Source organism: Cyprinodon tularosa, unplaced genomic scaffold (genome assembly GCF_016077235.1).
Source record: "Cyprinodon tularosa strain WSP-4 unplaced genomic scaffold, ASM1607723v1 ctg817, whole genome shotgun sequence".
NCBI lineage: Eukaryota > Metazoa > Chordata > Actinopteri > Cyprinodontiformes > Cyprinodontidae > Cyprinodon > Cyprinodon tularosa.
The window spans coordinates 488,678-502,846 of record NW_024039582.1 but is presented as its reverse complement, the minus strand read 5'-3'; the positions used below and the strand labels follow the sequence as shown (position 1 = coordinate 502,846).

Genomic DNA, 14,169 nt, shown 5'->3' with positions numbered 1-14,169 from the left:
GGTGACATAAAAGCACCAAAGTCTGACCCCCTCCATGAGATGAACATAAGCCTGACTCTCTCTCCTCGCCTGCAGCAAAGTAAATCTTTCTACTTTAAATCAAAATTAAAATACTTTTTAACTGACATTTTGGATCTACGGCCTCATTCTCTAACCTGACTCCGCCAGATGGATTTGCTCCACATATCCATCTGGAAACCTTCCGTTGAAGTAATTTTGGGAAGGGGCGAAAATACTGGTTAGCTGATTGGCCTATGTTGGTGATAGACGGGCCAAATAAACCAATCAGATCAACGAAGCATATGACGTACTAACAGAGCGACGACGAAGAGGAGCCAATTGATGGATCAAACTCTTGCTGAAACCAGTCGGGAGAAGAGCAAAAACATCTTTTCCTCTGAGAAAAGCCTCCAGAGCAGTGTTTTGCTCTTCTTTCAGTGAAGAAATACTCTGTAATTCCCATAAAACTTGCTCGATAGCCACGCTAACGCTAGTTTCATCGGCTGAAGCCGCCATGTTCTTTAGACTTCTCGTTGCGTCACACCTCAACCCGCCTCAAAGCCAACGCTGATTGGACGTTCGTTTGGTGAACGGCTCCAAATTTTCTTTAACGGAGAGTCTCCAGACTGATCTGCGAGTGAAACCTTGAAAGCTCGCGAGATCAGGATGGTCTCACTAGGCTAGACCGTTGATCTATGATTGGCCAAATTTAGGTGTTCAGGCTGACGTAGAACTAACTGGCCTGCAGAAGATAATAGAAAAAAAAAACGATTTTAAGACAGGATTTTTTTAAATAGAAATTTTCAACATTTTCTGACAATATCGTCTGATAAAGAGTATATTTAAATACATGTTTAAGCCTGAATGATTTGACATGTATGATTTCCCTACGAGTTTAATAATTATGTGTTTTATCTTATAATAATCTCTAAAGTCTGACTCAGCTTGAGCTTCTTTCACAGAAAGCTTAGAAAAAAAAATATTTTCTAGAAGCAACCTGCAAATATGTGATTAATGATATACTAGCCGCTAAATGCAGGTAATGCGCTGCCTATATATTATGTAGTTAGTGTTTGGCCACACAAGCCGACCCACACTCATGCTTTCTGTTCACATTAACCATTATCCTGCTGCATTTTGTGGCCGTTTTCCGCACAGATACCCTCCCTAATGGATTTCTCTACATACTCGCTTTAATGGCGCCGTACATTCAGGAATCTCTCTAAAGGGGGGGGAGGGGATTACGATGTTACGCCGAGTTAAAAACAAACACAGCCCTGCGTCTACGCCACCATTACTCTCCGGTGGCTAAATGCGAGGAGGATGACCTCTGTGTGTGTTTACAGACTCGACGCGGAGCGGCGGGAGTCTGTTAGACGTTGACGAGCGTGTGAGCGGCAGGCGGGCGGGAGGCGCCGTCACCTAATGGGACACAGTAGGAGCTGGGAGGGAGTCCTGGTGGAGTAATTAGCTGCCCTGAATCCTCTAAACGAGGCTCTTTATAGTTACAGAGCAGGAAGGAGTTTAAAGGGATCTCTGCAGCGGAGAAGCGTCGAACATGACCTCACTTCACCTTTTCTAAAGAGAACAAAATCATAAAACAGGATGGAGAGCGTGGAAAAGGGAGAGAGTAACCAGAGCGGGACGGCAGCCTATAAGTCTTTGGCTCCATGAACATTTTTCATGGTTGAGAGGGAATAAAAACAAAAACAGGGGGGGGGATGGTACGCTGATGAATATGTGAAGGTGGCGAGGGACTCAGCTGTGCTGCAGAACGCCCCGTGGTGTGCAGGTTTGGTTCCCTTCTGTAAACTACGGATGAACTAAGCAACGTCGGGCTCATCGGGGAGGAACTGGTTGCAGGAACACAAACCAGCGGCGAACCCGACAGATGTGCTCGTTCCATCAAACACTAACAGCTAAGGAGAAATGTAGCGTGACCATTTTCTCCGCTTTCGCTCTGCTGCGCCGTTTCCATCACAGACTTCTTCTGTTTCTGCTGTTTCCTCACAGATCAGCAACTCAAACCTGAAAACCAGACAGAAGATTAACCAAGAGAAAAAAAACAAGCAGTTCTGAAAAACATGGTTTCCTTTATCAGGGGGGGTGGGGGACGTTTAGCAGAGCAACGTCAAGATACATTAGAAAGTAACTTCCCACCAAAGCTGATAACTGGCGCCATCAAACACTCCCAGTTAGTTATGGAGAAAGTATTTAGAGCTTACTGTCCTCCCAACACCCTGCTGTCCCATTTGACCCAAACTATGACGAGGTGAAGCTCCTGGAAACACCTTGATGATTTAGACCAGCGTATGCCGACGTACGAAAACTCTGGCAAAAATGTTAGCATACGTTGGATAAGTTATGACATCATGTCATCTCAGGTCACTTTCCAGTTCACCAGATCATCCAGTCAGATTGATTCAAAGTTTTCTATCTAAGGAAAACCAGCTGATTGCATCGACTCATTGACTCTTCAGCAATCCCTCACACTAAGCATGCTTGTAGCGACAGTGAAGAGGAAAAACTCCCTTTGAACAGGAAGAAACCTCCAGCAGAACCAGGCTCAGTGTGAGCGGCCATCTGCTGAGGCCCACTGGGGTTCAAGGAGACAGAAGCAGACATAGAAAAAGAAGCATAGATACAAAAGGCAACTGTCAACCAGCTCCACAGGAGGCCCCGTCCAGGAAACACACAGCCAGGCAGACGAGCTCCGAGCCAGCTCCCATGTCAGAGGATGAAGAGAGCACATCCAGTTAGTCACAGTCAGAGAAACAGGACTACACTGGAAAACAGGCTAAGCTCCAACATCTAGAAACAAAGGTGTTGATGGCAGCAGCACAGCTGATATTTCTCTCCAGGATGGAGTCACATGCTCAAAATTTCCCGATGTGGGATGTTCATGTCAAAGATCGGATGTTGATGGGATTAATTTGTTGCTTTTCAACCTGCATCATCTTCTCAAAAAATTCAAATTAGCTCCAAATAACAACATGTGATCAGTTTAACCAGATTCATTCTGACCCCCAAACATTAGATGTTGGTTTTCAGGCTAAATCTGGTCGGTCCGTCATAATCTTGGTTTAGTCCAGACCTAGTTGTTGAAAATTGGGCTGAAACGCAGTTTTCAATTTCTTTCCAACAACCTGAGAATTATGGCTTTTCTCTTTTTAACCAAATGTGGAAACCTTTGGGTGTAAATCATGTCGTCTTTTCGGTGCCTTCTCAACTGATTTTTGCTCAGTGGGAGATCAGTTAAACCTTTCTGTCTAAGAAAAGCAGCTCGTTGCATCACTCTAGGTTCCTATCTTGTCTTTTATGACCTTAGACTGAGACTTTAGACTTAGACAACTTTCATTGTCATGTTGTATACACTGATCGTTTAGCACAGCTTTCCAGACAGTAAATGAACATTTCCATTCCATAAAGTGAAGCAGTGATCAAATGTAAACAGTGTGGGAGAAAAAACATCATTAATATATACAGTACAGTTCTCAGGTCGGTTTGAGTCTGGCTCCACGCGTCCTGGATGGGATCGATGAGTTGGACAAAGGATTAAAACGACTTTATAAAAATGAAAAAGTCGATAGTTTGTATTAAATAGTTTTTGTTCTGTCTTTCACCCACTAAAGGCCAAACACCACCCTACTGGAGCCAGGGAGCCCTGAGGCGTCCTCCGCATTGGGCACAGTGGAGGACTGGCTACTGGCCATTGGCATGGAGCGATACGGCGACAACTTCACCGCCGCCGGCTACACCACCCCGGAAGCTGTGGTTCATATGACACAGGAGTAAGTTCAAACGGGAGGAGAAAGTATGTAGAAGGCTGTAATTTATTTAAACCAACGAAATGTTAAAGTTTCTTCACTCGTTTTATGATTTTATTAGCCTGAAAGGGAAACTCACTGCATGACCTACTTTTTGACTAAAACGTCCAATATTTCCTAGCCTCGTGAGACCATCCTGATCTCGCAAGATTTCACTCGCAGATCAGTCTGGAGACTCTCCGTTAAAGAAAATTTGGAGCTGTTCACCAAACAAACGTCCAATCAGCGTTGGCTTTGAGGCGGGTTGAGGTGTGACGCAACGAGAAGCGCGACAGTTCAGTCTGAAGAACATGGCGGCTTCAGCCGATGAAACTAGCGTTAGCGTGGCTATCGAGCAAGTTTTACGGGAATTACAGAGTATTTCTTCACTGAAAGAAGAGCAAAACACTGCTCTGGAGGCTTTTCTCAGAGGAAAAGATGTTTTTGCTCTCCTCCCGACTGGTTTTGGCAAGAGTAGCCTGGCTTGTGGTTGTGTTTTCGTCGTCGCTCTGTTAGTACGTCATATGCTTCGTTGATCTGATTGGTTTATTTGGCCCGTCTATCACCAACATAGGCCAATCAGCTAACCAGTATTTTCGCCCTTTCCCAAAATTACTCCAACGGAAGGTTTCCAGATGGATATGCGGAGCAAATCCATCTAGCGGAGTCATGCAAATATTTCGCACGAACATTAATATTTACCCAGATGGTCAGTTGATCCCATTAGGATCACATCCTCATGCAGCAGAACATTGAGTTTCACAGACTTTTGATCGCCTCCCCCTAGTGGCGTGGAGTACTTCCATCATGCGCCGTAGTTTGCAGCTATTTTTTAAGCTTTAGTTGTTTTTTCCACTTGCAGAATTTTCCCATTTTTTTGTTTTTGCTAGGCTAATTTTTTAACTTCCGGGACCTTTACAATTTTTGGCGCAGCCATGAATTTACACAGCATGTTTATTGGTTATGTTATATTGAAATGGTTTTATCTAAAGCTCTAAAGCTTGCTCTGAAATCTGCTCACCGAGAACTGGAAAGTGAGGGGAAGACACAGCGATTTGTTCAGGCTCAGTGGGAAATTTCATTTGTGGATTTGGAGAAGAGGATCTGGTTGTTCACTCACGTTTCCAGAGAAGTTGTAGAATCTTTGACTCCAATCTGATTGCTGTATTCCAGTGTTAGTCTGAATCGGTGGAGGGCGGAACAGGGTTTACCCGGAACACGGTCGGTTGTAGGTGAACGGAGAAACTGACTGCCACTCAGATTTCCTGCGGTACTTGAACGGGTCGTAGTGGAGATGATCCCCTTGCTCAGTGTGTAAACTCAACGTCCTCTCTGGGAAAATGGATCCAAACCTCCAGTTGAAACCCCAGCTCAGTTTGAGGCTCAGTTAATCCTTCCAGGGAGTGAAGGTCCGAAAAGGTCCAGTTTGCTGGACAACTTCCTGCCGAGAGGCAAAGACAAAAAACAAAGTTAAAACTCAGCTTGGCTAGAGTACCAAAAACTGGCAAACACTCTGGCGTCGAGGTAGTGGCAGTCAGCAGCTTAAGAACACTCCGTTAACGAGGAAACCATCAGCCGGTGTGTGAGGAGGCGGACCAGAACCAGGCGCCTCCTGGTGGATGAAGGGAGACAAACACAAAAAAACAAACACAGACTGGAGTCCTGACAAAATATTTCATTTCTGTGCTTAAAATATCGCCAAAAAATATTAAGAAATGAAGCGACACAGATAGTTACAGCATGTAGCCAACCGTGTGAGCTAGCATGTAGCATCTTGAATAAAGGACAACGTTTTTTTTAATGTAGCACATATTTATTTTCCCAGTTAGAAAAAGGAAGGTTTGTTTTTTTTATCGTCCTTTTCGGTCCTAAAAGATTGATTTTGTGCTCTGTTTCAGGGACATGGCGCGCATCGGCATCTCCTCTGCTGCACATCAGAACAAGATCCTGACCAGCGTCCAGACTATGCTGTCCCAAATGCAACACATCCAAGGCAGAATGGTTCCTGTCTGAGAGGCGCTAACAAAGGAATCAAAGACACTTTTTTTCCTACAAAAGAACGAATACGTAATAAAAAAGAATAAATATATAAAAAAAAAAAAACTGGCAAATAAACTATGAAGAAGTAGTTTACCTCACCAACGCACTTTAAATTGGATTTAAAAAGTAAAGAAGACCTTGATGAAGAAAAAGGGGCTTCTACGTTTTTTCAAAAACCCGACCTTTACTTTGCTCTCTTTGTTGTTTTGGAGAACGGAAAAACTTTTAGGATTTACGGGGAGGGGGGCGCAGCTGAAAACGTGCTTCCGAGAGGCTGATCTGGAGTGCCTTTAGGTCTGAGAAGATGGAGGGAGGCGGCGGGATGTCACTTCCTCCTCTCTCTCTGGAACAATCCGAGGAGCAAACTTTCTGAATTTCCTGACTGTGTTTATTGTAAATGACTTGTTTGTGCGGGACCGGCGCCCCCCCCCCCCAGGCCGCCGTCGCTCTGGTTTTTCTCTCTCGGCCGGATCTGTTCCATCTGATCTCAGAAAGCGGTGGATTCTACCTGCCAACATCTCAGAGGTTGAGGACTGCATGGTTTTTATTTTGTTTGTTTCTCTCCGGCCTCCTTTTTTCTCCCAGAATGCACCATTTTCTGTCCCTCGGGGGCGTCAAAGAGAACGTCTTTGATCTTCCCTAACCCCTGTCTTCCCCAAAAAACACCAAGCCCTCCTTCCTACACCTCAGATAAACACACTTTGGATTCTTCCATCCGGGTTTCAGGCCCTCAGGAGCCGCGGACTCTTTGCTCGTTATGAATCGTTCAATAAACCAGAAACAGACGATGAAATCTACGGAGAATGTGGAGAGAAACGGAATCATCGGCAACCAGAAAACAACGGAGGGTTTCCTGGAGCTGTCGTCTAGGTGAGTTCTGTTTCATTCTGGGTCTCTAACCCCCCCGCCGGCCCCTCGGCTTCAGAGGCTGTTAATTAACACGCAGGTTGCAGCACCCCAGGCAACCGGAGCAGATCAATGGCCACTGTTCTGTGATCAGTCTGCAGGCCGGTGGCCTGTGGCATGTTAATGAGAGGAATTAATCAGCAGCTGACAACCAGTCAGCCCAGCACAGCTCAGAGAATTCAAAGATCCCACTCAGAGGTGCAGTTTGCTGAAATATCAGCCATTAATATCTTGGTAAACTTTTTATGATTTAGGCACAAAAAAGATTAAGCTTTATTCTCCGCTGAGCTCTACTGGGGCGATTCTACACTGGAAAAAACATCTAGAACGTAAAAAATGTCTTAAATTCAGTGTATTTACCCTGAATTTCAGTAGGTGAATAAGATAGTTTGCCAATTAAATTAGTATTTAGATATTCACTGCAAAAACGTTCTGAAAATTAGTAAAAATGTCTTTAACCAAGTGTATTTACCCTTAAATTTGAGTAGGAAAATAAGATGATCTGCCAATGGAATGAGCATTTTTACCCTTAAAATAAGATAAATTAGATATTTTGCGCTTGAAGTAAGAGACTATAGTCTTTTTTTCTTATTTTAAATGTAAATTGTCTTATTTCATTGGCAAAGAGTCTTACTTACCTGCTCAATTCAAGAAGAAATGCACTTTTAAGAAAAATTGACTTACTTCGATTTACATTTTTTGCAGTGTTTAGATAAAAGGTAATTGAAATAAGACAATCCAATTGTGTTTTCTTATTTTATATCTAAATTGTTGCGTTCCATTAGCAAAATGTCTCTTTTAGCTCCTCAATCCAAGAACAAATGCACTTATTTTAAGAAAATCATCTAGATTTCGACTTTTCCAGTAAAGGACCAAAGGTTTAGTGTTGCTCAGCACCCAGAGAGCTGTCCGGCCCGACAAGATTCATTTCACTGTTTTCTACACATATTTATGAAATTTGTTTAGTGCGTTTCACTAATGACTGACTAATGCATCATATCTGAGACGTGCGTCAAAAACGAGCAACAAGCAAAAAGCAGCATTTCTTTAGAAGAATATTTCAACTATTTCATGGAAACCTTTGAATCAGTTTTAATTAAATGATTTTTCTCTTTTGTTCGCCAAAATTACGGAAGAGGATTAGGGCCACTGAGAGAAAAAAGAAAAAAGTTAACTGTTTTTTAAGTATTATTTCAGTTTAATAGGGGAAAAAAGTCACACTTCTGACTTTTTTCTCTGAATTTTGACTTTTTAAAATTAGAATTCTGACTTTAATCTCAGAATTGTGGATCTTAATGTAGATGGGCTCCATGGAGGCAGAGATGTAGAGAACTCAGCTGCAGTTGTTTGGGAAACAGGAACACATTGGTGGAAAATGATGGAATTAGGCGACTTTTTCCTGAGATTAAAGTTAGAATTTGGAGAAAAAAGTCAGAATTCTAAGAACAAAGTGAGAATTCTGATACTAAAATAAGAATTCTGAGAAAAAAAGTCAGAATTTGGAAAGAAATTTCAGAATTCTTAAATTCTGGGATTAAAGTCAGATTTCTAACTTTTTTTTCCTCATGTTATACCGAAATAAAATTTAAAAATCAGTTCAGTTTTTTATTTTTTCAGTGGCTTTAATCGTCTTCTGTACAAAATCCCTTCAATGATAGATGTAGAATAATAAAGAATGAAATGTTTTCTCTGCCAGTCCGTTTTTTCCTGACCACCTCTCCCTCGTTAGACTGGCAATCAGAAAATAGATTGTCAATCCAAATAACTAGAAACTGGAAAAAAATTAATAACGATTTAATAAAGATTCAGTAAATTTAAATATTAATATTGAGTTGGTGTTTTAAAGAGCAGCCTGATACACATCAGAGCACCTCGCTGGTGAACGTTTCACCAACACACCATCAATAGGTGCAGACATCTGACGGATTATTTCAGAAACACCTGAATGCAGCATTTTCCTCAAAGCGTTGCTCAACATTTTAGTGAAGGAGCTCCATCAGGCTGGTTTACTGGTTTATGTTTTGTTTATTATTATTTCTGATGAACTAGAACATAATTGAAGGGGTTGAATAACTAAATACAGTATAGTTTTTACAATGTCAGTTATTTTTTTTCTGTTTTGTGTTTTATTTATTGTAAAAAGTGCATAGAGTATATATATAAAAAAAAAAAAAACTGATATTTTAGGGGTGCTTTGATTCATATTAGGGTATCTTCAACACCCCACAAATAGACTAAGACCAGCATACGCATTTATGCCTGTAGTTTTGTGCTAAACAAAGACTTTAAACTACTTCAACAGGCGTGCATTCATTTAGTAATGTACAAAAAAGCATTTAAGTACTTACTTTTTGGTATTTTTTGAAGCGTATGGCGATCTGACCTAAAATGTATTTTTTTTTTTGTAAAAGACTAAAGTTGGGGTAGTTTAAAGTCTTTTTTGTTTTTTAAAGGTATAAACGCAGATCTGACTCTAGGTATGCAGGTCTGACTGGGTGATCCTGGGACAGAACATCAGCTGCTGGTATAGATATTGGTCAAGTAACAAAATACAAAGACTTTACTTAAGTAGAAATCATGGCTATCTTTTTTTTTTTTTTTTTTTTTTTTGCTTTAATCTCTAATTTCTACTGCTTACATTTCAAAAATAGAATACAGTTATGGCCAGACACCTAATTTCTTTGTGGTTGGACTCTGTGCTGCCCCAACTCGTTGTTCACCACATACCAAATTAAACCGTTTATAGAGACAAAGCAAAGTGAAATTTGACACTGTTACTGTTAGCTATTAAAACTAAAATCAAGTGTAACGCCAGTTCAAACCTAAAGCAGCAGGAGCAGCAAAAATGCGCGTCCTGCTTCATTTCTGATGCTTGTACCAGTTTAGTTCTGATGCGCGGCCGAAGCATCTTTGCTGCTCTAGCTGCGCGGCGGTAAAGCGGGTCTGATGCGCGGTGGGCGGAGCTACTCTATCCTTTCTCTGCCTGGAACAATGGCAGCTATATTAGCTGTGATCAGCGGGTAGAAAGTAGTTAGAATCTATGTTGAAGTGAGAAAGTCCTCCTGAAAACATGGTCTGTGCAGTCAGTTCATCCAGATTACCATCCTGCCTTCAAAGATTATTTCTCTGTGGGAGCCGCTCAGACCCCCACATACCGGCGCTGCGCTGTCACTGGGAATCCCCAGCAGCAGCTGCCTCAGGCCCGCTCGCCTCTCCAGGGTTTTCCCCTCCTGTTGGTGGCGGCTGGAAGTAGATGTTAGCGTTTTTCAGGTCTGTGCTACAAACTGCAGGCAGCAGGATAATAAAAGCCAACATATTCTGCCGGCAGGTTTCTACATTTGAAGTTAATTTAGGCGTTAATAAACTGTTTCAGAGGAGTGATCATAGCGCTCTGCATCAGCAGTGCTGCGTCTGACTCCCTGCCAGCTCCCAGATCAGCTTCTCTCATTGGTTGATGTCCAGCAGCTAAAGTTACATTTTTCCAAGATAATAATTTAATGTCGGTTCTTTGCTTTTGTACATAACAAACCCCTAATTGTTTAAAATGACTTAATTCAGAATTTTTTTGGGTTATCCATAAGTACTGAACTTTGCAGTTTCAGCTGACGGTCTTATAAGTGGCGTAGTAGCACAGGCACACTCAGTAGGGTTAAACAAGCGCACCCTTTCCGAGGCTGTCGTTCTATTGGCTGGAAAGGTTGCTAGGTGACGATCCAACTGCAATCTGAGAGAGAGCAAAAAAAATTCGCAAGCAGAGCCTACGGGTTTGCGAGCGTATCTGAGACTCGAGCAGAGCGCGGTGTGTGCGCGAAGAGAAGGAGGCAAGCGAGAGGAGAAAATATCTGTGGAAGAAGCATTAAATCTGAGAGAAGAAACAAAGATTTAAGAGAGAAGAGAAAATATTTGAGAGAGAGCGCATGTTTTGAGTGTGAGCATTATAAGTTTAGAGTGCAAGAAGATGAAATTCTTTTCTCAAATTGAAATGATATGCTCTTGCATTATGGCAGGATAATTCTCCCATAACTGCAGGACCTTTTGCTGCGTCTTGATGCTCTTCAACCATTGACTTTGCATGAAAACTAGCTGCTTCTGCTGCCTCTACAGCACGGTCTGAACGTAGCATGAGGAATTTATCCTCCAGAATTGTAGAACAATGTTCCTTTAATACACTAAATGATGCACAAAGTTGGCCTGATTGAAAAATTCTCGCATAACTGAGGAATCGGCCCGAAAAGTGCAAAAAATTATAGTGTATGCCCAGCTTAAAGGAATAGTACACCCAAAACATGATTAGCCTTCATTTTCTACTCACCCCCATGCTGAACAACACTCTGGAGTACTTTTTTGATATCTCAAATGCATCTGGAGATCTGGGAGGCTTCTTGCTGTCTGCTGACATTCAAATAATGGAGGTCTATTGTGCCCGAGGCAGAAAGGTCCATAAAAGTCCACAAAAAACGTGTCAATATTCCTCCATACTGCTCGTCCAATGTATTCCAAGTGTCCTGAGTGGGTAGCGTCCAGAATTTACTGGAAACGAAGTCATTTAGAATGTTTTTAGAGCATAAACAGTAGTGTATAGGATTTCCTAAAAGCGCGTTCACGAGTCTATGGAAACCGCGGCAGACCAAACCAGACGAAAGTGCGCATTCAGCGTCTGCTCTGCCGATAATGCAAGCGTAGAAGAAGAAATGTGCTGTTTACCTGTGCAAAGAAAGAAACAACGAAAGAAAAATGTCTGAGGACTTCAGCGTTGAGGAAGAGCATGAGTTCTTTGCCGAGCTGAATGCGCACTTTCATCTGGTTTGGTCTGCCGCGGTTTCCGTAGACTCGTGAACGCGCTTTCAGGAAATCCTATACACTACTGTTTATGCTCTAAAAACATTCTAAATGACTTTGTTTCCAGTAAATTCTGGATGCTACCCACTCAGGACACTTGGAATACATTGGACGAGCAGTATGGAGGAATATTGACACGTTTTTTGTGGACTTTTATGGACCTTTCTGCCTCGGGCGCCATAGACCTCCATTATTTGAATGTCAGCAGACAGCAAGAAGCCTCCCAGATCTCCAGATGCATTTGAGATATCAAAAAAGTACTCCAGAGTGTTGTTCAGCATGGGGGTGAGTAGAAAATGAAGGCTAATCATGTTTTGGGTGTACTATTCCTTTAATACAGTCACCAGCTGCTCCTTTTCAACTTTTATTGTTTTTCTAGATTAAAAAAAAACTCCCAAAGTTGCTCTTTAATATTAAACATGGCAAAACAAAAAAATTGGTTTCTTTTAGACATTTTTGTCTGGAAATGTGAAAATCAAACTAATCTTTCCATATTTCTGCATAAGAAACTGTTAATGTCTGAACAAAAGAGTTATTAGAGTTTGCCAATATCTCTGAGGGTCGGAGCGATTATCAGAAGCAGACGCTCTATAACTGCCAATAAATCAGGGACACGTATCATTTATCGCAGACGCACTAAAGCATGTGGCGCGCACATGTTGAAAGCGTTGCCACAGGATTCATATTTAGTCGGGTAGATCGGCGGTCCCTGGCATCGGCGTTGTTTAGCCCAATGTGCCGTAATTAGAAGCAGAGCCGTTTACGCCAGAAACCGCCGTGACTGATGCAGACCGTCATTCCTGAACTTTCTCTCCTCTCTCCACAGACGCTGCCGTCCATCTAAAAAAACAACCCGGGGGGGGAACGGCCCGGCTTCCCGCTCTTCCTCTCCGTCCTCCTGCTTCCTCATCATCCTGCTTCCGCCTCACCTCTCCGCCGCGGAGGACGACTCCGTCAGCCGCGTCCGAGTCGGCCGCCCCGACGCCAAAGTAGCCGCCCCCGATGGAGCTCAAATGAATGAAATAAAACAGTTTTTTTTTTTTTTAAGAGGCAAGAAGAAGAATGTAAGAAAACCTAGATTACAGACTGAAACCTTTTTCTTCCGTTGATCTCTTTGCATGTGACGCGACGAAGGTTTGATGTGAGAATGGGAGCGGCGTGCGCGTGCGTCTGTCTTCTCCGATTGTAAAAGTCTTCTCTGTTATTGTGTTTGTTGTTTTCATGCCACCGTGGAGAAAGGAGCGCGATTAAAGAGTTGTATAGTTTTTGATATGAAAAAGGGAAAAGAAAAACTGGACTATAGTTGTTTTTTTTTGTGGCTCACTTCCAGCAGCGTTTATTGAACGCACCCCCTTTGGTGCGGCCCAGAGGGACGCGACCGGGGGAAAAAAATGTCTCCGGGAAATTCAGTTGGAATTTGGAATATCGTGGATTGTGGAGGAAACGCACAGAAGTGACGCACCTGGACTGAAACAAAAGGAGGGGGTCTAAAAATTATTTGTTGTTTAATTTTCCAGAGTTCATCTTCCAGCTACAGGTTGAACACAACGGACTTTCATCCTTTTCTTCCTTTTGTTTATAAAGTGTAATTATGTCAAATGTTCCTGAGAGACGCTTCATGTACACTAATACGACACCTCCATCCTTAATACCGCTCTGCAATCCTTTCTCTCTAGTTTTCCTTTGGCGGGGGGATTTGTTGAAAACGGACCTGTTTGGATATATGCAAGACATGCTTGGAAGGAGAAGGAAACCAGAATGTACTGTAAAATACTTTTTTCCTTTACTCAAATGTCAAATAAGTAAAAAAAAAAGAGAAAAAAAATGAAAATAAGGGTTAAAGTTTGTCGTTGTATGCCTTCCGATGCCATAATGATCTAGTCATGTAGATCTAACATCCTCTTGATCCTTTTTGTATTTTTTTTTTTCCCTTTTCTTCAGAAATTATTTGTTTTCTTTGATTTTGTTTTGGTCAAGGAGTTATAGGTACATGTAACTTATGTCATTTATTTATGTCCTTTTATATCTAGTTTGTAAAATAATAGCCTAAAGTGAAGTAAATAAAAAAGGGTGCAAAGGTGCATTCTTATTAAAGTAGAAACTATGTGAGCGTCTCTGTGGCTTTTCTCTGATATTCCTTCATCATCTTATAGGAATCTATAAGTAGTTTCACATGTCAGCCTAAATATGATGTAAAAACTCACTGGCCGTTTCTCAATTTACAAGAACGTTCTTGAGAAGAACACAAGAAAGTCTGACCTCTGGGAGAACGAGACCACAAAGAATAAATCTGGATCAACTGGAAAAGAAGCGTACTGATGACATCGCCATATCACCGCTAGTCTGGAGCTGCATTTAACCTCCTGTTATTAATAGTCTCTAGATAATAATAAATTCTGACTTCTTTTCATTTAGGCGGGGAATAATGATGAACACAGTCAGATAAACACAAATCAAATTATTTTGCCAAATAAAACATAAAAACTAGCCGCTGCAGACGTGCTAACGTTAGCCCTGGCTGCAGCAGCCAGGGCTAACGTCAGCCTGTCTGCAGCAGCCAGGGCTAACGTTAGCCCGT

General features: G+C 42.0%; 1 protein-coding gene across 3 annotated transcripts in view; it reads left to right on the top strand.

Moving 5' to 3' along the window:
* epha4l (eph receptor A4, like) overlaps nt 1-13,688 on the top strand; it is a 105,274-nt gene extending 91,586 nt beyond the window's left edge. For all 3 annotated transcript variants that reach the window (XM_038272083.1, XM_038272082.1, XM_038272084.1), the window contains exons 16-18: nt 3,633-3,791; nt 5,705-6,716; nt 12,418-13,688. In XM_038272083.1, the coding sequence (XP_038128011.1) occupies nt 3,633-3,791; nt 5,705-5,819 (274 nt within the window). In that variant the 3' untranslated portion in view covers nt 5,820-6,716; nt 12,418-13,688. The remainder of the gene's footprint in view (nt 1-3,632; nt 3,792-5,704; nt 6,717-12,417) is intronic.
* Nucleotides 13,689-14,169: the final 481 nt, after the last annotated feature.